Genomic DNA, 23,261 nt, shown 5'->3' on the forward strand with positions numbered 1-23,261 from the left:
AAGCTTCAGTCAGAACATTTCTTTGCTGATCTTCCTCTTCCTCACCTGAATGACCGAACAGCATGGCGACGCACTCTCCAGTCTCCGCCTCAAAGATGGTGATGTTCTTATCAGAGCAGCTGGTGGCGAAGAACGATCCGGACGGGTCCGAGTGAACCTGCAGACGGCCAGAGGTCGGCCAGAGGTCGGCCAGAGGTCGGCCAGAGGTCGGCCGGACCCCGGTTACCTTGAGCAGGGCTCCCTCGTCGCTCGCCGAGCCCTTCAGGCTGCGCTCCAGCTTCCCCGTCTCCACACTGTAAACTCTGAGGAGGCAGCACTGAATCAGAGGGTCAAAGGTCAAACAGACCGAGCGCTCCAGGCGGTCTTTACCTGACGTTTCTGTCCTGACATGCCACAGAGACGCGCGTCCCGGTGGGGTCCAGGTCCATGTCGTACAGTGTGGTTTTCTCCACCACATGGTGGCGCCGGGAGAACAGCGACCCGTCCGGCGTCTGGGAAAGAACCAGAATCAGACGGAGGAGCAACGACACAACATGCCCAACGTCTCAGCAGCGTGCTTCTATTATTATCACATTATTTCCACTCAGCTTTACGGCTTCTTTTCAATAATTGTATTTTTATTCTTATCCTGGTCATTTGATTTATTTTACCCTATGTGTACCACTGTAAATTTATTCTATTGGTTCAACTTGATTGACTAAAACAGACTGACACTGCGCCCGGCTGCAGGAAACAGGAAGTGGAGGTTGGAAGCATGAAGCTCAGCGTTCCTGCTGCTCAGACAGCAACACCTTCCCAACACGCCGTAAAATGCAGAGAGATGCAGTAAAATGCAGTAAAATGCAGGGAGATGCAGAGAGATGCTGTAAAATGCAGAGAGATGCTGTAAAATGCAGGGAGATGCTGTAAAATGCAGGGAGATGCTGTAAAATGCAGAGAGATACAGTAAATTGCAGCTGTGGTGCGTTCAGGGTCCAACCTGCTCGGCCGTCTGAACGTAGATGCTCTTGTCGGCTCCACAGCTCACCAGCTGGACCTCTGGACTCTGACCTGAACCCAAAACAAGCAGAAGCTGAATGTTCCCTGAACGCATCGTTGGCTCAGAGCGGATTGAACCGGAGCAGCCAATAGGAGCAGGCGCCTTGCTGGCCCCGCCCTCACCGGTGAACTTGACGGCGGTGATGGAGGCGGAGTGGTCGTTCAGGGTCTGCTGGAGGTTGTAGTTCTTCTCCTGGTTGAAGACGTGGATGAGCCGATCTCTGCTGGCTGAGGCCAGCAGCTTCACTCCTGAACCAGTCGCAGGAAGTAAACAGGAAGTCAGACTTTCTACAGGATCCAGTTCTGCGTTCAGACATCACCATGGCAACGTGGAGCAGCAGCTTGAATCTCACCTGAGGACAAAGGAGAAAACTCCAAACAGAGAACCTCGGAGTTGTGAGCCTCGATCTTCAGCAGCTCAGTCAGGCTCTCCAGATCAAAGATCCTGGAAACAGGAGGCACCACTCGGTTACAAAAACGGATCCACAGGAAGGAAGCCTGATAAACACCAAGCTGCAGAACAAAGTCTCCGACTCCTCAGGAGAACGTAAAGATTGAACCTTCAGAATCTGAAGCCGCTCCGGTTCTGTTAGCTAACGGCTAACGTCCGGTTCTGATCAGAAACATGAGGCTCTGCGGGTTCTCACCTCAGGTTCCCACAGCGGTCTCCGGCCGCCAGGTGCTTCCCGTCCGGACTGATTCCCAGCACCCGGATCCCGGCCTTCCCGTCCGGCCCGTCAGCCTCGGCCCCCGCAGCCTGCAGGCGCTGAACGTCTTCCCCCACATACAGGATCTTCAGCAGGTCCTGGAAACAGAACGACCCGCTGCAGCCTTAGGAGAATCACCAGGTCCGCTGACCGGACCCGGCAGAACCGGAGCGTCAGGCAGAACCAATTCTTGTTCACAGCCGACTCCCTACCGGCCAGAACCCATCAGGGTCTTCTGGATAAAACCCAAACCGAAACAGAAGCTCGTTGGTGGATAAATATTTATTCTGATAACTGCTGTGACTCAATAACCGCTCACTCTCTTATTGTTGTAGATCAAACTTATTTTCACAGCTGGACCTAGAATCGGTCCAATGGAGCTACACCACCGTCCACTGATTGGAGGACAGAAACGTCACAGTAGCATGATGCAGCGTTAGCGTTAGCTGTTTGGGTTCAACCCGCTCTGCCAGGCTGAGTCCGTTAGCGCTGGAAACGCTCCTGAAAATGAACTGAACTGCAGCGAACTGCGCCGCAGTGGAACAAGCCCTCAAGCCAGGGTTTAGGCCTAACATCAGCTAGCAGCCCAGCTAGCAGCCCAGCTAGCAGCCCAGCTAGCAGCAACAGTCCTGGGACTTTTTTTTTATATTAAACTGATATTCTTTAAAATCCGTCTGGCACGAAACTGCAAAGTTCAGGTTAAAATGAAAGAGTAGAATAAGCCTTCTTAGTTTCAAATTGATGTTTTAAAGAAGTTTACAAAGATAAAAAATACCAAATAAAGACTTTAAAAGAGTATCATAACTAAAGAAACGTCCAGCTCAGCTTCGACTTTCCTTCAGTGTTTTAGCTTGAATTAATTTTGATTCATGGAATCATCTGAAGCCACTGTGATGAGCTGAGCCTGAACCGGTCCGGTCTCACCTGGCTGTACTGGTTCCTCTGCCTGATGGGGGCGTCAGAGTGCCACAGTCTGATGGTGTTATCAGAGGAACAGGTGAGGAAGGCCGATGGCGGCAGACGGGCCTGAGACGGATCCTGCAGCTCCGGATAAACCTGGAAAACAAAACATTCCAAACCGAAACTGGATTAAAAAGAAAACATCGTCTTCTGCCTTCCTGATTTATTAATAAGTTCATATTGTTGATGTTTGATCAACCCGGTTGGTCCAGTCCAGGTTTCTCTGCTTCCAAAGCTTCTTCAGGTAAATCTGAACATTTCCTGTGGTGTTATGACATCAGACCTTCGTATCGGTGATTTAGATGAGAGTGAATATAAACCAACAGGATGATCACCGATTGATCACCGATTGATCACCGATCAGAATATGGATGTTCCTGACCTGGATGTTCCACACGCAGCTGCTGTGGTACAGAGCCGAGTGCAGCCTCACGGCGTTCTTCACGTCCGCCACGTCCCAGACGTACACGCTGTGGTCCGTGTACACGCAGCTGAGCCGCCGCCCTCTGGGGTCAAAGGTCAGCGCCAGGGTGTCAGGATGCGCCGCTTCGGAGCCGGCAGGGGGCGGGCTGCTGGGGGAGCAGGAGGTCAGAGGTCAGAACGGGTGTGACGGCACGGGGTCAGAGGGCGCGGCGGCGGCGCTCCGACCTGTGCGGCGCGCTCCGGGTCAGATCCACGCCCAGGCGGTGCGGCCGCGGCAGCGTTCCCACGTACTGCAGGTTGGCCGGCCGGAAAACTCGGATCACTCCGTCTGCGCAGCCGCAGAACACCCAGTCCTCGCTGACCGCCAGGCCGCTCGCCGCCGCCGTCTGCAGGAGAAGAGGAGGAGTTATCCCAGGAACCCCCCCGACATGCCAACGCCACGACCTCTGACCTTCAGGTTCACCCAGGCCTCCAGCTGCCGGCTGCTGTTGAACAGACACAGGACCCCGGCGGCGGTGACGCAGTACGTGTTGCTCGCCGCTGGGCCCCGCCCACACGCCACTCCGCAGAACACGCTGTTCTTATGGTCACCTAGCAACCCGGACCGGCCAATCAGTGGCACGGTGCTGTTCACCTGGGAACAGAGGGAGCAGGTGAGAGCCAGGCGAGCGGCAGGCAGCCGGGCTGTGATTGGCTGAGGAGGCGTCAGCTGACCCGCCGGTCCTTGGAGCCGTCCAGGTCCCAGAACTTTACGTGTCGGTTTCCCGCGGTAACGAAGTAGCTGCTGTCCTGGGAGAAGGAGACGGAGGAGACTCTGCTGGACACCTTGTTGGTGGCGATGATGGAACCTTTCTGCTTGGGGTCAAAGGTCAAGGTAAGGCAGAATGTTGGCAACAAGTAGGGATGGGAAGATATAAATAATGCAGCAGAAAACAATCCAGAACCTTCTGTTATCAGCGTAACTCAAATATAAGAATATTTACCTCCATCATGAATGAAATTTAAGATTTATATGAAAGAAAATAAAGTGAAAACTCGTGGACTGACGCACTGCCCTCGACAACTGCCCGTTCTGCAACCCGGGTCGGACTTTGCAAATATGAACATCATTTTTCCAAATGACGTTTACAGGTATAACAGTAGCTGGTTCCTGACAGCTTCAATCAGCTTGAGGCAAAAAACATGTGACAAACACATTTAATGGCAACTTACTTTTTAAAAAATTTATCAAAGACATTTTAAGAATTTAATTATAGATACAAGAATTTAAAGATGCACCGACTTCCTGGATATCTGAAGAAACTATGATAAGTCTGTTCTGGAGGGATATTTTCCTAGAGAACCTGTTTCTTTCACTTCCTGTCATCAGGATCAGACAATCAGGTTGTTGGTAGTTTTGTCAAAATGTGACTTAATTCATCTGTCCAATCAAACGTACAGATTTAACTCCCAGTAAGGAAACCCTGGATGTTTTACAGGCTTTAAAGGATCATTAAGAGTGAAACCAGCAGCTGGGATTCAGAGCCCTGTGTGTGTGTGTGTGTGTGTGTGTGTGTGTGTGTGTGTGTGTGTGTGTGTGTGTGTGTGTGCGCGCGTCTCCTCACCCTCCAGTCCCACACACTGATGGTCCGGTCATGCTGGAACCCCACAGAGACCACGTAGGAGCCGCTGCAGGAGAACGCCACACAGGCCACGCCGTACTTATGGGCCTGGACCTCGGCCACCTGGCCTCCGCCCACCTCCCACACCCGGACGCAGGGCATGTGGCCGCTCTGGAACAGCAGGGGGCGACGTGAGGAGACCAAAACAACCCAAACACCAAGAGGCGTGCGGTTCGTCCCTCACCTCTCCGGTCACCAGGTGCTTCCCGTCAGGAGAGAAGCTCAGAGCGGTGAAGGGCTTCCTGGAGGCGTTGATGATGTGATCCTGCTTGTTGTTCAGTGGGTTCAACAGCACCACCACACACCTGGAGGAGGAACAGCAACATCATCACATCTGTCACAGAACGCGTGGCGGCTGGCAGCTGAATGTCTCCGTACCCGAGTGAAGCTGGACCCCCCCCCACCCCCCATCTTCAAATCAAACTAAATTGGTGTCAAATGTTTGTGCAGTAAAAGTTTCGGTTTGTGCCGTTATCATCTTAAAGATATTTATTAATAAAGTTTAAAGAGGTCATGATCAATATTTTCAAAAGCAGCACAAACAGAGGCGAGTTGATTGATTGGCACCAAATTTGTCTGAAGTGAATTAGGTGAGGTTGACCTTTAATGACCTCTGGAAACATTTAACATCTTTGACATTTTACCGCGGCACAAAACTTTCCACTTGCATCCACTAAACACAAAAGTGGAAACAAAACTTTTTGCTGCACCAACGTTTGAGACCAGTTTAGTCAGATTTGATGAAGATGGTTTGAGGAGGAGGTGGAACCCGACGCAGCACTCACCCTGCAGGATAGGCAATACGGCCAGAGTTAGGGTCAGAGGTCAGGAAGCTGCTGACCACCGGGCTGATCCCCAGAACCTTTTCCAGAGTCACCTGAAGCAAACAGACAAGACTGCTAAAGATCAAACCGTTCACCGTCTGAAGTCACAAACTGTCACATGAATCTAAACCTGCTGATAACTGCAACCATCCAAGAAAGGCCTCTGACTGAAGACTGTCGCTGTTTACAGAGACATGCTAAGCTAACGGTTCCAAACCACAGACAATGTATTTCACAGTGGCGTGAACAACTGCTAATCCACATCACCTGCTGTTGCTGCTCATTTTAGCTACTTTTTGATCTTAAAAACAAACATCTAGAAGAATTTGATGACAGTCGTCGTCTCGGGGTCAGGATTTAAATACAAAACATAAAATACTGAAAAGGATTTACAACTTGGTGAAAAACAACTTTCAGATAAAGAATAAAATCTGTAAATATTTTCTTCATCCTTTCCAGACCTGAAAAATACTTCAGCGCACAAAGTAAAAAAAAAAAGTTAATTATTTTATTACACCAACTATAAAACTGATGATACTGTCATGGTACTATTAGGGTCTATAATAGGTAACAATTGCTAACCTCCATGTACTAATTTACCAATTTAGGCAAATAAAATGGAGATTGGTGAACCTAAATAATCCCAATTTAAAGTTAAATGAAAAAAAAAAAGATTATTTAATTGTTAAATTGGCTTTAAAGAGGTTAAATTTTCAGGAATAAATAATTGTCTTGCATGATTAGGATGGAAACTCTCAACGGCATTTTACAAAAAACTATTGCTGACGTAATATTTCCAAAGCTTTAAAAAAGCCTTTTGTGTTCAGTGGATGCAAGTGGAAAGGTGAAGGAAACCCAGATGTTGTTATAAACTGAAAGCATAGAAATGATTTGAACTATTGGGGTTTAAAACATGGGAGCTGTTTTAAAAAAATGCTTTCAGTGGAAAATATAAACACCGAAGCTGCTCTCAGCTTGAAAAGAGTGAAACATCCCTTTAACTGGACCCTGAACCCGAACCTGGCTTCGGATGTGAGGGAGACAGAATTTAACGCAACACCGGTGGCCTACTTGTGTGTTGTCTTAACTTTCCCTTGTTGCTGCGATTAAACTATTTAACAAACTTTTTTAAAACTCGGACAATTGACAAAAGCTTTTTCTTTCTTTTTTTCCAAAAGATAATTCGGTTTTGGCTTCTCAGAACAGTTAGAAGATCTCAAACTGTTCTGAGAACCAGCTAACGGTTGTAACTGCTAACAGTTGTAGCTCAAGACTGTACCCGGGAGCTGGAGCTCTTCCTCGGCTGGCTCTGCCGGCTCTTCCGCCCCGCTGGCTGCCTCCTCCTCTCCGGTCTATCAGCCATACCGGCAAGTGGCTAAACTTTCAAAAGAAAACAAAAACATAAATAAAACGGCCTCGGAAATCCTTTTAATGCCCAGCAAAAGCGCAAAATGAATCTCACTTGGTTCAGAAAGTTTTGTTCACAACAAGCTTCTGCTGGTCGCCATGATGGCAGCAGGAAATTTGATACCGATGTAGGCGGCGGGATTGTGGTTCAAACTGAACCCCGCCCACTGAATTAACAGCCAGCCAATCAGCTACTAGGGAAGTGAAACTACCAGCCAATGAGGATAAAGAAAAAAATCGCTTACTTCTGAAACTCATGAAAATCTGTCATAGCTAAAGTGCTAAAACAAACAACTACCGTACTTCATTATACCTTTGCAAAAGAGCTGAATATCTGATAATGTCATCAGATGGAGAAAAATTTTATTTTATGTGCAAACTGTGATAATCCAAAGACTAAATAAGAAAAATCATACAAATACGTAGAAAAAACACTTCTTTTGAACATAAAGCGTTTGAAACCAAACTTACAAATAGTAAAAAGACATTTTATTTGGAGGCACATTTCTCTGCACTCAAGGACATTTTACAATTAAAAGAAACAACAGTAAAATAATGAAATCACTTGAACAGAAAGAGCAAAATGCAACTCATAGAATAAACAATTGCCAACAAATGTGTTGTGATTTAAACGCCAGAGTGAATTGATATTTCTGAGTTGGGATGATACTGAATCGCAGAGACGATGACAGTTTTGGTGCTGTTTAGTTTAAGGAAATTTAGGGTGAACCAGGTTTTTATTTCAGAGGTGGAGTCAGAGAAGGATCTGGGTGGAAGAATGGACAAGGGATTAGTGGTGATGTAGCGGTGGGTGTCATCAGCATGACAGTGAAAATGAACATCAAATTCACACAACATAAATCACCAAGGGAAAAACGTAGAAGAGGAGAAGCGGTACCGCAGAGCGGCTGGTACTGCACGGTTTTGCAGCTGAATGGTTGGCATGGAGATTAAAGGATTAATCTAACATGCATGAATGTATCAAGCCAACACTGAAGGTTAGTTTTTTTTTTTTTTATAAAGGAATAACATCATAACATGTAGAAAGATCAAAGCTCATATTACTGCCACTTGCACAGGAAAATATTTTTTATAGGTGAAAAACAAAATTGAATTGATTTAAAAAGCAGCCATATGTGTTATGACTGAGGAGAGGAGTTCAGGAAACTGAACATTTCCTCTGAGGTCAGGGTGAAGCGAACATCTCCATCAGGAGAACTCGTCCATCGTTGCTGCATCTTCAGCTCACTGGCCTGACTGCTGCCACCTGGTGGGCTGCAGAGACATGGCAGCACAGTTACTGAGGGGTTTCTACAGCTCAACATGAGCAGGAACTCTGCAGCGAGGAATACCTTGTAGGTAAAGCAAAGAGCGAAGATGAAGAAGGTGACGCTCAGCAGCAGGAGAACCAGACAGAAGATAAAAACTGGTGTAAAAACTGAAAGTGAACCAGAATCAGAAAATCATCAGAACAAGTGAGCTAGCAGGTGACTTCAGCTAATTCACTTCAGTCTGGAGCAGATCTTCTCCTCCTCTGCATATAACCACCTGTGAGACGAAGGTTCCCATCTGTGGCTCTGTCTGGTTCTGGAAACACAAAGCGAAGGGAGATTATTGGCTGGAGGAACCCTTTATGACTTTGTATTTTTATGATTTAAAGAATTTTCGACTGCCTTGTTGCTGAAATGTGCTATACAAATAAATTTGATTGATTGATTGATTGATTGACTGATTGATTGATTGATTGATTGATTGAGAAATCAGAAGAGAAAGCAACCTCTGGTTTATTTAGCACTGACAGACTGTTGACCTGAAGGAAAATTAAAACGAACCTTTAAAGGCTGCTTGAGGAACCTGTTATGTTCCTCTATCAGCCTGATACGTTCAGGCTGGTTTCTGACTCCAGATGAGTTTTCATCCTTCATGTTTACTTTCATGTTACTCAGCAGAACTTGTGACCCAGTTAGAGAAGAAGTGTCACTGTTTGACTCACCTAAACACTTGAGTTTGATGGCTTCAGTTGAATATTCTGTATAAAACATGCATTCCCTGATAGAAGGTACTCGCTCAATGCAGTGAAGATAGATCTCAGACATTTCTTGCTGGAGTGGCTCTGTGTTTCTTTCCATTGAAACAGCAGAGCCACAGCCCAGCCATTTACAGATAATCTCTGTGTGGTTCAGGGTCCAAGACTTTAAGCTCCACAATATCCCCAGTCGCCATTTTCCCTCACGTCTTATCTGGAGTCTACCTTCACAAGGACTGGGTCCCCCCACCAACCTCAACGGTTCTAAAGAGAAAGCAGAAAGTCATCAGCAAAACATGGAGCAGAAATTAAACCAACCATATCTGTGGCTCCTCCTCTACCTGAGCAGGTGAGTCCAACAGCTTTTCCAGGTGAGCAGGAGTTTCTGGCTGAGTCGGACCTTCTACAGTCCAGGAGAGAAGACTCATTATCTCCACACTGGAACTGTGGTGACCACATTGGAGCCTCCACCTCTCCATAGAGCCCTCCCTTTAGGACTTTAGGAGACCCACAGTTGAACTCCCTACACACCACCTCTGCATCCTGGTGGTCAAAGTCAGCTTCACACACTGAAGACCAGCTCTGGTTAAACTGGCTAGACTGGGAGACCTTCACCTCCAGTCTGCCTGAACAGCCATCTCCCCCGTTCACCAATCTGACAGACTCTACAGAGACAAAGAAAATATTTTATCCACAATGTTGTGCATGAACAGTTTTTGCAGACCTTTACTGGCTGACCAAGGTCAGGGAACCCGGAAGGTCTCTGGTTTTAAGAGCTGAGACCTGTGTGGGCCCTCAGAGAGCCCCCAGGAAACCCACATAGAGTGGTGGTCCATGAAGCGACAGCGGTCAGGGAGAACCCGGGCCGGCCAAGCAAAACCTGGCACCCAGAGATCCACCGCTCCATCCAGGCAAAACCCAAATCTCTTGACCTCTAACCCTATTCCATCCCATCGTCCTCGACTCCAGTGCTGCTGTTTGTCTGGAAGTGAATGGACCATAATCTTTGACATTACAGGGACTCGCCAACTGTGTGAAAATCCCTCCTTCATAGGAGCACATGATGCCCATTGGTCAATGGTAACAATTCAGGGATTCCCAGTTCCCTACTGGTCTGCGTGGTTCTTTGTGTGCAGTTCAGTTCTTGTTCTCCATGCGGTTGTGGTGGGTTTCCAACACTGTACTCACATTATCTTTGTAGGAGTTATGGCACTACACATCATGCCAAACAAACCACACTGCTGGTGAATTATGCAAACTTTATACAATTGGAGATAAAATAGACCAGGATTAAGAGCTGGACTATAAATCAATGACAATATATATCGAGGTAGGTACATGATCATATTATCTATTATCAATAGATAATCTATTATCAATAGATAACAGTGGTGTGAAAAAGTGTTTGCCCCTTCCTCATTTCCTGTTTTTTTGCATGTTTGTCACACTTAAGTGTTTCGGAACATCAAACCAATTCAAACAATAGTCAAGGACAACACAAGTAAACACAAAATGCAATTTGTAAATGAAGGTGTTTATTATTAAAGGAGAAAAAAAAATCCAAACCATCGAGGCCCTGTGTGAAAAAGTGATTGCCCCCCTCATTAAAATATACTATAACTGTGGTTTTTAACAACTGAGTTCAATTTCTCTAGCCACACCCAGGCCTGATTATTGCCACACCTGTTTTCAATCAAGACATCACTTAAATAGGAGCTGCCTGACACAGTAAGGTCCACCAAAAGATCCTTAAAAGCTACACATCATGCTGAGATCCAAAGAAATTCAGGAACAATTGAGAAAGACAGTAATTAAGATCTATCAGTCTGGAAAGGGTTAGAAAGCCATTTCCAAAGCTTTGGGAATCCAGCGAACCACAGTGAGAGCCATTATCCACAAATGGCAAAGACATGGAACAGTGGTGAACCTTCCCAGGAGTGGCCAGAGGCCCAAAATTACCCCAAGAGCGCAGCGACGACTCATCCAAGAGGTCACAAAAGACCCCACAACAACATCCAAAGAACTGCAGGCCTCACTTGCCTCAGTTAAGGTCAGCGTTCATGCCTCCACCATCAGAAAAAGACTGGGCAAAAATGGCCTGCATGGCAGAGTTCCAAGAAGAAAACCACTGCTGAGCAAAAAGAACATTAAAGCTCGTCTCAATTTTTCCAAAATGCATCTTGATGATCCCCAAGACTTTTGGGAAAACATTCTGTGGACCGATGAGACAAAAGTGGAACTCTTTGGAAGGTGTGTGTCCCATTACATCTGGTGTAAAAGGAACACTGCATTTCAGAAAAAGAACATTATACCAACAGTAAAATATGGTGGTGGTAGTGTGATGGTCTGGGGCTGTTTTGCTGCGTCAGGACCTGGAAGACTTGCTGTGATAAATGGAACTATGAATTCTGCTGTCTACCAAAAGATCCTGAAGGAGAATGTCCGACCATCTGTTCGTGAACTCAAGCTGAAACGAACTTGGGTTCTGCAGCAGGACAATGATCCTAAACACACCAGCAAGTCCACCACTGAATGGCTGAAGAAAAACAAAATGAAGACTTTGGAGTGGCCTAGCCAAAGTCCTGACCTGAATCCTATTGAGATGTTGTGGTATGACCTTAAAAAGGCCGTTCATGCTCGAAAACCCTCTAATGTAACTGAATTAGAACAATTCTGCAAAGATGAGTGGGCCAAAATTCCTCCAAAACGCTATAAAAGACTCATTGCAAGTTATCACAAACGCTTGGTTGCAGTTGTTGCTGCTAAGGGTGGCCCAACCAGTTATTAGGTTTAGGGGGAAATCACTTTTTCACACAGGGCCATGATGGTTTTGATTTATTTTCTCCTTTAATAATAAACACCTTCATTTACAAATTGCATTTTGTTTACTTGTGTTGTCCTTGACTATTGTTTAAATTGGTTTGATGTTCCGAAACACTTAATTGTGACAAATATGCAAAAAAACTGGAAATGAGGAAGGGGCACACACTTTTTCACACCACTGTAATATGTCTGTTAGAAGTTTCAATAATTTCATTGAACTCTGATCCAGAATCGCACAACATTCTGGGGAATGTTGGCAGAAGAAAGACGTTAGCTGCTCAACGTCTCACAGTTAGCTAAGCTAGGCTGGTGAAATCATCACTCACTCCTTGGTTATCTAGAAACAACCTGTTGAGTAAATTGTGCAGCAGCAGTTTCAGGTTTCACCACTGCGCCTCATGACTGCTTGAAATAAAAAAAAAAAAAAACATGGAGGAAACAGGAAAAGTCACAGGAAATGTTTGGTAGTATTTCAGATTTTTTTAAATGAAAAAACAAATCAATAATTATCCATATTGACCGATATGAAACGCCATATCGTCCAACCCTACCAGGACATTGGAACAGGCTCTTAGCTAACGCCAAACATCACCAACCTGACAGGAGGAGACACACAGGAGTGTGAAGATGTAAAAGTGATGCCATCACTTCTGAGGTTAAAACAAGACAAGAAGAACTGGTCATATTAACTGGTCATAACGTCATAGACGTTGTAGTTCTTTGGAACTAGAACGTCTGAAAACTCTAAGAGAAGTTTTAGTTTACTGATTTATTTGACTTGTCAGGAAATTTGATTCTTTACATTTAACAAAGGTTAAATGATGAAACTGAGGCCCAGATCCAGTCTTCACACAGCTCAGCATCTCAGTCAGACTCACCAGTGAGGAAGAGTTCGATGTTTGTGACAGATTTACCTGAGCAGGTGAACCATACAGAACCAAATGCTTCTTCTTTTATTGCGCAGTCCTTGAGATCAGATCCAGACAGAAGACACTCTGAGGAGACCGTCCATACAGGGATTAAAAATGATGGCTCATGATCTCTAGCTGAAACAGCTGAGCCACAGTCCAGCTGTCTGCAGATAACTGAAGCTTCTTTCAGGCCATCATAAAAACCTTCGATGTGAACTGGTCTCCATTCTCCCAGATTCAACTCCCATTGACCGTCACAGCGTCTGGATCCTCCCACCAACCTGATGGACTCTGAACAGAAACCAGACAGAAGATTCATCATTTTACTGTTTAACAAGCTAAGTTTGATTTTGAACTCAAGTCTAGAACTGAACAAACCTTTCAGGCTGTGGGTTTCATCTGCATGAACACCTAGGACAAATGTCAGGAAGGAGAATCAGAGATGAGAGGATCAGGATCTGAACCACAGTGAGATTTTCCTTTTCTGGTCATTAATCTCTCCTATCTCAGTACATTTCAGCACAACCCATCTCATTAGCAACAACAGAAGACTCTGCCTTCAAAATAAAGGGAAAGCAGGTTTTATCAGTGCAGCTGCAGACAGAGGCTGAACTTTGGATGACATGTCTTCCATGATTTTGTTTAACTGAGCCAAACATTGTTTGATGAGCTACCTGAACAGCAGAGCCACAGCAGGAGCGCCATCAGGGTGTGGTCCATGTTCAACAAGAGGCTCTGAAAGGAAGATGTTGGTTTCTGTCTGTCTGTGTTTCCAGCTTTCATTACAGATCTGAACTGTGAATCAGAAAGAAACAAAAACAATTAGAGCTGAAGCAGCCTCGTACGGCCCTGGCAGCTCAGCGCCGCTCCGGCCTCATGGCGGCTGCCGGAGCACCGGGTCTGCCATCCAATTCCTGTAGAACCGTCTCACACCATATTCGACTAGGCAATTTGGCGAACCTTCAAAATAGCCTTCATTCCAGATCAGTACGAGTCCAAAAACAAGATTTTAAAATTAGGATGGAAACCAAGACAGGAGTTATTATCACTTCCTGATTTATGGTGAATGATAGGCGAGAACTTCCTGTAGAATTTTTAACATGTCAAGAGTGGTTGTTAAGGTTCTCAAGAGTTAGTGGATACATTTTAAATGTTATTCATCCACAGGGAGGTGCTGGAGGAGACACCAAATAATCTGAGTGGGCGGGGCTTAAGAGGTGTCATTAATGCACCACACCAAAGTGTTCAGCAGTACTTCCTGATGATGACACACAAAAAATTGGACTGGTTTGTTTATCAGAGACATGGATGTTGGAATAATCTAGGGAGCGCACTGGAGCCAAATTTCAATATAATCCTATTGGCCTGTTTAGAGGTTAATAAAGGTCATTGATATCCAGTTTGGTGTCATTCGGATGATACATGTGTAATTTAGAGCCACCCGTATGCATACGGCATTCGCCGTTCAGCCATGCCCCCGTGGTTGAGCCACCAGCCAATGATGAGAGGACTCAGCATCATCTTATTTTATGTCAATTGGTGACCTTTATGAATCAAAGAGTAAAAGGAAGACATTCATCAGCAAAACAGGTGACTTCCTGTTTAAAGGGGGCGGGGCTACTGTGATGTCACCAAGTGACCATGTGAAGGTGAGCAGCTCGGTAATGACACACAGTGGAAGTTTTTCCACCTTGATGTTTTATGGTCAGATTTTGCTCTGATGCAGCTAAAAGATTTTGATAACTTTTGATCCTCAATGCCTCAAGACTGTCCTGAGTGATTCTAAAGTCTGCATGTGAAAAGCCCCATAATCGTGCTCAAAAACTCAACATTTTGATAACTTTAAATCTTCCATCCCTTAACTGCATACTGATGGAAAATGAAGCAAATATCTCAAAATTCAAGGAGTTTGTGAAAGTGAGTAAACATGAAAATGGCCAAACATGACCCTTTGACCAAAAATGGCTGCCTTCCTGTACATCTCCAAGAGATGTTTTTTTTTCTCCCAAAGTTTGGTGATCTTCGCTAGATTGGCAGAATATAATGAGAAACCTTTTGATTACAAAATACCTTCTTAGCTCTTTCACTGCTCTGGTCTATGGAAGAAGCTGCTTTTTCTAGTTTTATCAGCTGCTGATTTGTAGATAAACAGCAGAATCTGAAAAGATAATTTCAGAATATTGAGTTACTGAGCTGATGTTGGTTGCTTCAGTTCTGGGTTATGAAGAATGTGAAGGAAGAAATTATTAGGTTCTAACACTGGAATGAGAAATGTCAATGTTTTCTAAAACGGGAGTTCAGCTGAGGGGCTGAACTGGGAGGCCTCCTCTGCTTGGCCTCCTCTGCTTTCCCTGGGCAGGAGTCCAGGGAAGATAGGGTGTTACACAAAAACCAGCCAATCACACGACAGCGATCCAGTGCCTTGAGGCCTCTAGGGATAGAACCAGTCCAGACTCATCATGACCCAACAGAACAAATGTTCTGGTTTCTGCTGGACGGCTGAATCCCTGAACCAACATCCAAACGCTCCATTTCTTACAGTAACGTCCTGACTGACTAGTTTAACTCAGGAAGGAGTGGAGATTTCCCCCATGCAGAGATTGTTGGTGCATAAAGATCATCAGGTTTCAGCGTTTTCTGTCCTCTGATCCTGAGTTGGTGAGCCCTCAAACGCTGCTGTCCATCTCTTCCTGATCAAATAACTTTCTCTCAGTTCAATCATTCACAAATAGTTCCAGATGGTTCAGTTCCTGAACAACATGGCGAGCTGACAGGCTGCAGAAATGCAGCCAGAGCCTGTAAAGTTTTACCAGGCAGCATCAAGCACAGAAAATAGACACAAACAACGCAAGAGAGAAAAACTCTGCTGAGTGCTGCTGAGGAAGGGAAACAGAGACCTGCAGAGAGACAGATCTTCATGTGTTCAGGGAGTTCAGATCAACGTACCTGCAGCCGTCCGTGGAAATGCTCCGTCTGTTCAGGCTGAAACTCTGAGCTCACATCAGCAGCTGCAGGCTACGCCTCCTCCCGTCCCTTCCTGGCACCTCCTGCAGCTCATCTGGACAGTTCTCAATTACTGTCAGCATTCCCAGGTAAATCCATTTAGGTCTCATCATAAAGGTTGTTTCTGTAGGTCTGAAAATTGTCCTGGGAGTTGTTGGATCCAGCAATGGGAGGAACAAAAAAAGAAACAAACAGCAACTGGAAGGTAAAGAGAAAAGAAAAAACTCTGAATCCCAGAAAAGGCTTAATGATCTGATGAAGAAAGCTGGTTCTGTTCTGGTTCTGTTCAAGGACGACTGCAGACTCTTTGGGGATTAAAATGTAAAGACTCATTTCACATAAAATTAAGGAAATTACAGAAAAAAGTGTCTTCTGTCAGAAGTTTCTTCAAACTAGTTGTAACAGAGACTGCTACAGGAAATGTCCTACCAACAGCCATCAGCATCCAATTTAACTCTGAAGATTATTGAATTAATAAGTTACCTTTAATTTCCCTTCGGAATCAATAATAAATTGAATTAAAGATTTCAACAAATACTTCCTCTAAAATACCTTCAATTTTATTTTAATCATTTTTAAAACGCTGCCTGAATGAAAACGCGACGACTCGGATCTGTTTTATTACAAATTTATTATGCGCTCAATCCACAAACTAAAATCTGTTACAAATAATCCCTCTGATTCCAGGATAATCTGGACGTTTATTTAGCTTCCAGCTTCATTTGGAGTATCTACAGAGGTTCTCAGCCTGTGGCTTGGGGCCCCTGTGAGGGCCGGACGCTGGATCAGTTTAACTCTGCAGGTGGAGGATCCGGCTCTGATCCAAAACCAGCAGGCAGAAATGATAGATTTAACACAATCAGAGAAAAATCAAGAGCAAAATAAAACCCCAGAGAGGAAAGTTTAAAGTGATTCAGCATCAAAAGGTTTTAGTGCAAACAGAAGAAGAAAACTTCACACAGGCTGCCGGTAAACATAATAAAATCATCTGTTAGACCTCCCAGTCCTTAAAGGTCCAGAGCAGGAAGGAACCTGCTCTGAACATTCCCAGAAAACTTCACTTTATTCCCTTTAAGCAGCAGTAGGACCACCTCTGCCGCCCCCTGGTGGCTCAGCAGTGAAAACCTGATCAGATTCTAGTTTCCCTTTCGTTCAGTGATTCATTAAAAGTTGTAAGAGGTCAGAAACTTCACTTAAACAATTTAAATCCCATAATTTCAACATAAATAATGAGAACAGATTGGTTAGATTCAGACTCTTCTTGCTGAGCCTATCATCTGAGGCTGGGGGCGGAGCTACACGGCACACCTGAACTACGTTACCTGAGAGCTGAATCAGTTTATTACAGACTTTTAAAAGGTCCTGCATCCGTTGGTTCTGTTGGGAGTTACCAGCACCCCTGGTGACGGGTTTTATAAGGAAATGCCAAGTCACTGGTTGCCATGGTGATTCCCTTGTAGCATCAGAACAGTTCTGACCCGTGAACTATCTGGAAAACAAACTGACTCTGGAGAAAAAAAAGTGCTGGTTTGTTCAGGTAAAGTCCAACTTCCTGTCTGGTTCAAAGACTCTTCTTCATGGTTCTGAGGCACAGTGAGTAACGGGTCGGACAGAAGCACATGCTACAGTCTCTGTTGCTATGGAGACACCCCCTTCCACTGGCTGGGTCCAGTAGCTGGTCCATTACACCTGGACTGTGGGAACGGTTCCGAAAAGGCACTTTGAAGGAAGAATTAACCAGAAACATTAAAAAGCTCAGAGTTCTGACCCGGTTGGGTCCAATCGTGACCCAAACGTGATTCAGATTAAGGCAAAGCGGAGAGTCTGAGGAGCTGCAGGATTCCTGCTCCATTTGTTCTGGGTTTCTGGTCCAGGACCTGAAAACGGGTCGGGTCCAATCTCACAGTGTCATATTAGTACCAAACGCTTCGATCACAGCAGAAGAAAAGAGGAAGAAGTCATTAAGTCTCCTCAGCAGGTTCTGGTTCTGGTTTGCAGCTTTAAAGGCGGTCGGTTCTGAAGAGGAGGCGAGGGCTGGTTCTGGAGAACCGCGGCTCAGGACCGGAAGACGTGCACGGCCCGGATCACGTACTGCCGGCAGATGGGACATTCGCTCATCCGCTTGCCGCACTTGGTGCAGGTGACCATGTGACCGCACTCCAGCAGGACGCAGTCGATGGGCGAGTCCATGCAGATCTTACAGAGGTTCTCCTCCTGGCCCGGCGCCGGCCCGCCGCCACCTGCAGGAGGACGGGACAGAGTCAGACATGGAACCATGCAGCGGTTCCCCCAGACCCACAGAACTACACTCACCTGCAGCGTTCACAGAGTTAGCCGCTGAAACAGAAAAACAATGACGTCATCAGAGAAGCAGCCAATGGGATTCAGCGATCCAGAGAAACATCAGCTCTGCTAATGATGATGCGCTGGACTTGCATGGTATTTAACAGAAGCTAATGCTAAATCACTCTACTAACACATTGGCTAGCAGAAGCTAATGCTTTCACTAAAATTGAATTCAAATTACATGTCTGGCATCGACAGACAAGCTGCAATTTAATTTTGTCATTATAATTTACATGTCCTGTAAAGCCCTTACATATAACATTTATATCTTGTTCTCTACCGTCCATTTTATTTTGTTACTGTACGTTTCTTGATATACAAAAGTTATTGGGGGAAAATGAGAGAAACTGTATAAACAGTCTTCATCCACTTCAAAATAAGAGCAGGAATATAAAAGATTAGCTGCTTGAAGAATTCTTAACAGTCAATAAAAATTTCAAAATATATATTGAATTGTATTCAACTGAAAGTTTACAAAAAAGCCAAGAAAATTAGAGCATTAGAATTTACCCAGAAAAATGGATTTGGAGGAAGTAAAGTGCTCGAAATAATTTTAAAGGTAGCAAAAACGGAATTAGCTCTGCCTTTATTACGGAGCTAATTCTCAGCTTTCATCCAGAAATATTATCTTAGGAGCTAACAATTAGCTAATTGCTAAGCTAACATTAGCTCTGCTACCAGAGGGTTAGCAAAAGTGTGCCACTGCAGATCACCAATCAAACACTTCTTGCTCAGTTTGGAACATAACCTGAACCTGATAATAGTCTGACTGGATCAGAACCATTAGAACCCAGATGTTCTAATGGTTCCTGTAAACATGGTGAAACTTGTTGGTCTCTCCTCACCCAGCAGGTTCTGCTGGTCGTGGTACAGCCGGGTCACCCGCTCCATCAGCTCCCATTTCTCACAGCAGCCTTTGTAATCCACGAAGTTCCGGGCCAGAATCTCCTTCAGCTGCCGGACACTCAGGTCCTCGATGTCGTCCACGCTCTTCAGGTCCGACAGCGAAGCCCGGCGCCCTGACACCGGCGCCTCCTCCGGGTCCCAGGCCTGGAAGACATGAGTCGGTCAGTGGAACCGGGAGGGTCAGCAGAACCGGGTCGGTCGTCCAGATCTTCTACGGAACTTACCGGGTCGTCCTCCTCCAGCTCAGCATCAGAGGGTGGAGTCTCTGAGTCTGGGGGCGGAGCTTCGGGCTCCGGAGTGGGCGGGCCCGGACTCGATGCATCAGAGGACGAATCAGAAACGGAGATGTGAGGCGTCGGGTCCGGAGGGTCAGAGGTCACGGTGGGAGGCTGGACGATAGGGGTGTCGGGGGCGGAGCTGCCAGAAGGGGACGACTGCTGACTCAGCACCAGCTCCACCAGCTCCTCCTGGGGGACAGGAAGCACTGGTTTAACTGGAGGGAACCAACACGTCCACAACACCTGCAGCCGCTCTCTGATTGGCTGCTGCTGAAACCACGACGACACGTCACCTTCTCTCTGCACAGGTGGGTGGAGACCTCATGCAGGTGCAGGTAGTCTCTCAGCTCCTTCACCTTCAGCTTCATCAGCTCCGCCCGCTCCAGCAGGTTGCCATAGAAACGCTGACAGGTGTGGCAGAGGCGCGGCCGCAGTCCCTGCTGGGCGGAGCAGCCGCTGCAGTAGTTCTTCTTACAGTCAACACACACATGCTGGGGGATGGGTGGAGACAGGTGGGGACATAAGTGGACAGCAGGAAACTCAGCCAGTTTAACATGAAAAATCAGTAAAATCACAACTGTCAAACTGAGGCTGCTCCACCAGAGGGCGCCATTTCACCTGAAACATTTGACAGTTTGACCTCAACTAAATGTCAGTTTCAGCTTACACTTTCTGTCCTCCATCTCTTTAGACAGAGGACATTTACCAGCTGGAACAACAAACTGAACTTCCTGCATTTCTAACTTTAATCTGTCTGTTTAACCAAACTCATCGGATCGGCTCCTGAACTCATCGGATCATCTCCTCAACTCATTGGATCGTCTCCTCAACTCATCGGATCGTCTCCTGAACTCATCGGATCGTCTCCTGAACTCATCGGATCGATTCCTGAATTGAGAGTCCATGAGGTTCAGGAGAAAAGCCCTCTAGACTGCAAGTGATGGGGGCGGAGTTACCTTCCTGGCAGGTGTGTCGAAGGAGCCACCGCAGGCCTTACAGGTGTGCTCAGGTGGAGGCGGAGACGGTTGGGAGTTGAAGGCCGAGTTGGTGTAGGACTGGTGTCTCCTGTCAGCTCGGCCTGACGGGTCCACATCCGTGGAGTCCATGCAGAGCCAGTTACAGCAGCAGGCAAACATCCTGACCACGACAAGCAGAACTGTTAGCCCGGCCCGGGAGGTCACAGATCTGGACCGGACTCCTGGTCCAGAACCATGAAGCACTCACATTATTCTGTACACAGGAAGCCTGAGCAGAAATGTGTCATCAGCTGCATAGGAACCAAAAACGAGGTGGGAACAATCCCAACGCAGTTTCCCTCAGAGCATTATCAGCCTGGTGAGCCACCAGGCTTAATCCCCCCTATCCCCAAATCTCCACCCTCCATCCCCCACCAGGCTTAACTCACAAATTATGATGCCTGCTTTCACACATCCAAATTCTTGTAACTTAACATTTTTTGACTCAAAAACACGGTGGGCCGCTGGTGGACTGCACTTACACCCCAACCACCAAGCTTAACAGGTTTTCAAGGGGAAACCCTTCCGACAGGCTTTGACTAGGACTAGGGGCAACCACCTTCATTATGAATCCTAAGCATGAAGCAGGCTAAACAATGCGTAGTCTGGTGTATCCCAGAGTTACTTCAGGAGTTCTGGTTCAACTAAACCCACTGATGCTGGATTGGTAAACCCAGAGTTTCAGACTCTGGATTGAACAAATGTTTGAGTAAAAAGCCAATCACATTCAAGTAGCAGATCAATACACATCGATAAATTAAACTGGGTCAATGTTAACAACCAATATTGATTTCCATCTTGTTGCAGTTTGTTTCTAGAGGTCATGGGGGGTCGTGTGATATTTGTTTGGTCAAGTGACAGAAGAAATGCATCAACCAGCTTCATGCTAACCAAAGTAAAACATGATTCTACACGTCTGCATTCAAAACATGTCACAAATCATGAAGAGCCTCTACCGTGGTTTATAAGTAGATTGTCTGACCTCTGACCCCACCTGTTAATTTTTAGTTACTATTGTTTCTGTTTATTCTGACAGATGCGACCCTGTCATGTTTTAGATATATTACTTTACTGTCCCTGGTTTTGTTACAGGAGCTTGAATCTCACTGTTTGTCAGTCAAACTTTTTGTCAAAGACAAAAAACTTTCAAACAAATTAGTTGCCAAAGAAAAAGAAAAACTTCAGAAAGTTTGGAAACTATCAATCTAAAAACTTTAGATGATTACAGAGAAGCCTGAAGGAGAAGGAGTATAAGGCTGAACTTTGGACGCGATTCTGCTTTAATATTTGCTCTCAGGACTCATTTATGAGAGATAAAATATTTTACTTCAACTATAGCTACGACTTTTATTACAGCTGAAAGACCTTTATCACTTCCATTAAGCACACTGATATCTCTTATGTGAATTTATTTACATAACCTAATGGCAGGATTCCATATTACATAGTTGAAGTATCACTTCTATTTATTGGTTATATAATTCCTTATAAGTTTTTTTTTTTTTTACTAATACTGATTTTGTGAAACCCAATAAAAACAGATTAATGAAGTGGGATTTTACAGGAATTCCCCGTTCATTAACGTACAGGCTGAAACTGCTGCTGTCATTAAATATAAAAGCAGATCCTTTTTACCACAAACTGGTTTTGTTTACAGATGACGTCACGCTAAACCACTGAGAGAAAATTTTTACTTTCATTTTTTTAAACAGAAACCGAACACTTGACAAGACCTTTTAAAAACGAATACACCTAATGAAATCAAAAATGTCCTTGGATAAATTCGGCTTGATATTTTAACGAAGATTATCATTACTTGGCAATTATTATGTAACACTTAAATCCATCTAAAGCTGATGGAGGAAACTTAACTTAATACAAACAATTTAATTGTTTTACCTTAATTTCAAGTTTTATTTCAGCCGAATTATAACATATCCGCATCTTATCAGTCCTAAGTCAATATGTGCGTTTTACGTGAGCAAACTTTTTACCGAAAGAACAAAATATTTAATGGAGTATTCTCTTAATGAAGTCCGGCTGGTGAGTCTGGAAATTACCCCAGGCTGCTAACAGGCTAACGCCAGGCTAATTAAACAAGTTTATAAACACCGAAGAAGAAGAAAACCGACTCACAACAATAAAGAAGACTAACTTAGATCAGAGTCGGGGCGGTTTTAAAGTAACCTAGTTAACCGTTTAACCCAGATTAATAATAAAAAAGAAGCTTAAACCGAAATGCTTACCTGTTGGAGACAGGAGAGCCACCGCTAACAGTCTGCCTTGGCTAACTTAAGCGACTATTTAATGCTGTTAACTTGAACTGACCAGCAGTCTGAGCCTCAGGAGGGGAATTGGTTAACAAGACTAGTTAGCATGACGAGCTTTGAACATGGAGGAGATCAAACGATAAAGTCAAAGTGAAGACAACGAGATAAGAGCAGAACCAGGAACAGTTTTTAAGCGCGCGCGTGCACACACACTAACGCACACCCTGAGGCGTGTGAGTGTGTGTGAATAGGTTACACACACACTAACGCAGTGTTTTTCAGCACTGGTCCTAAAGTCACACTGCCATGCATGTTAGGCAATCTCCTGCTTCAGAACAAATTTCAGTTGATGGCTGACCAGCAGGGTTTTGCTGAATTGAAATCATCTGAATGGGATGTGTTGAAGCAGGGGAACATCTAAAATATGCAGGTCAGTGTGCCTTGAGGACCAGGGTTGGTAAACACTGCACTAATGCCCACATTGAGGCACATTAGAGTTGGGAACTAAATAACATTCATAGTTTTCACATTTTTTTTTAATCCAGGGGCGTTCCTAACACTATGCAGTACAGGGGGCTCAGCCCTGAACTGCACAGTACAGGGCTGAGCTGCTGCTGTCATTAAAAATAAAAGCAGACCCTTTCTACCACAAACTGGTAAAA

The 23,261-nt window shown here is 45.2% G+C and overlaps 3 protein-coding genes across 7 annotated transcripts in view; all 3 read right to left on the bottom strand.

Moving 5' to 3' along the window:
• wdr62 (WD repeat domain 62) overlaps positions 1-7,069 on the bottom strand; it is a gene marked incomplete at its 3' end in the record, with an annotated part of 12,993 nt that extends 5,924 nt beyond the window's left edge. The window contains exons 1-16 of the mRNA XM_015050933.1: positions 6,893-7,069; positions 5,575-5,666; positions 4,974-5,094; positions 4,733-4,900; positions 3,843-3,980; positions 3,580-3,762; positions 3,354-3,514; positions 3,088-3,277; positions 2,670-2,801; positions 1,686-1,843; positions 1,392-1,483; positions 1,162-1,287; positions 980-1,050; positions 370-491; positions 227-302; positions 46-157 (exon numbers count right to left, since the gene is read on the bottom strand). Of these exons, the coding sequence (XP_014906419.1) occupies positions 46-157; positions 227-302; positions 370-491; positions 980-1,050; positions 1,162-1,287; positions 1,392-1,483; positions 1,686-1,843; positions 2,670-2,801; positions 3,088-3,277; positions 3,354-3,514; positions 3,580-3,762; positions 3,843-3,980; positions 4,733-4,900; positions 4,974-5,094; positions 5,575-5,666; positions 6,893-6,976 (2,026 nt within the window). The remainder of the gene's footprint in view (positions 1-45; positions 158-226; positions 303-369; positions 492-979; positions 1,051-1,161; positions 1,288-1,391; positions 1,484-1,685; positions 1,844-2,669; positions 2,802-3,087; positions 3,278-3,353; positions 3,515-3,579; positions 3,763-3,842; positions 3,981-4,732; positions 4,901-4,973; positions 5,095-5,574; positions 5,667-6,892) is intronic.
• Positions 7,070-8,023: 954 nt separating this feature from the next.
• Positions 8,024-15,803, bottom strand: LOC106958820 (scavenger receptor cysteine-rich type 1 protein M130-like). 3 transcript variants are annotated; one of them, XM_015050935.1, is made up of 9 exons: positions 15,727-15,801; positions 13,455-13,575; positions 13,159-13,191; positions 12,784-13,071; positions 9,388-9,711; positions 9,014-9,310; positions 8,569-8,607; positions 8,373-8,458; positions 8,024-8,295 (listed from the first exon to the last, which is right to left on the bottom strand). In XM_015050935.1, exons 2-9 carry the CDS (start codon positions 13,561-13,563, stop codon positions 8,266-8,268), a joined length of 1,206 nt encoding a protein of 401 aa, XP_014906421.1. In that variant the 5' UTR covers positions 13,564-13,575; positions 15,727-15,801; the 3' UTR covers positions 8,024-8,265. The 3 variants fall into 3 exon arrangements, 2 of the variants coding, with proteins under 2 accessions (XP_014906421.1, XP_014906420.1); XR_001427229.1 differs by lacking the exon at positions 8,024-8,295 and having other exon boundaries at positions 8,392-8,458; positions 8,569-8,736; positions 8,774-9,310; positions 15,727-15,803; XM_015050934.1 differs by lacking the exons at positions 8,024-8,295; positions 8,373-8,458; positions 8,569-8,607 and having other exon boundaries at positions 8,747-9,310; positions 15,727-15,803.
• A 1,514-nt stretch (positions 15,804-17,317) lies between these two features.
• rffl (ring finger and FYVE-like domain containing E3 ubiquitin protein ligase) lies at positions 17,318-22,896 on the bottom strand. Of its 3 annotated transcripts, none has more exons than XM_015050936.1 (7): positions 22,576-22,896; positions 20,270-20,450; positions 19,607-19,804; positions 19,260-19,502; positions 18,975-19,179; positions 18,091-18,120; positions 17,318-18,023 (listed from the first exon to the last, which is right to left on the bottom strand). In XM_015050936.1, exons 2-7 carry the CDS (start codon positions 20,447-20,449, stop codon positions 17,839-17,841), a joined length of 1,041 nt encoding a protein of 346 aa, XP_014906422.1. In that variant the 5' UTR covers position 20,450; positions 22,576-22,896; the 3' UTR covers positions 17,318-17,838. The 3 variants fall into 3 exon arrangements, with proteins under 3 accessions (XP_014906422.1, XP_014906424.1, XP_014906425.1); XM_015050938.1 differs by having other exon boundaries at positions 18,097-18,120; positions 22,576-22,892; XM_015050939.1 differs by lacking the exon at positions 18,091-18,120 and having other exon boundaries at positions 22,576-22,895.
• Positions 22,897-23,261: the final 365 nt, after the last annotated feature.

This window comes from Poecilia latipinna, unplaced genomic scaffold (genome assembly GCF_001443285.1).
Source record: "Poecilia latipinna isolate Pla-1442-1.1 unplaced genomic scaffold, P_latipinna-1.0 Scaffold1019, whole genome shotgun sequence".
Classification (NCBI taxonomy): Eukaryota; Metazoa; Chordata; class Actinopteri; order Cyprinodontiformes; family Poeciliidae; genus Poecilia; species Poecilia latipinna.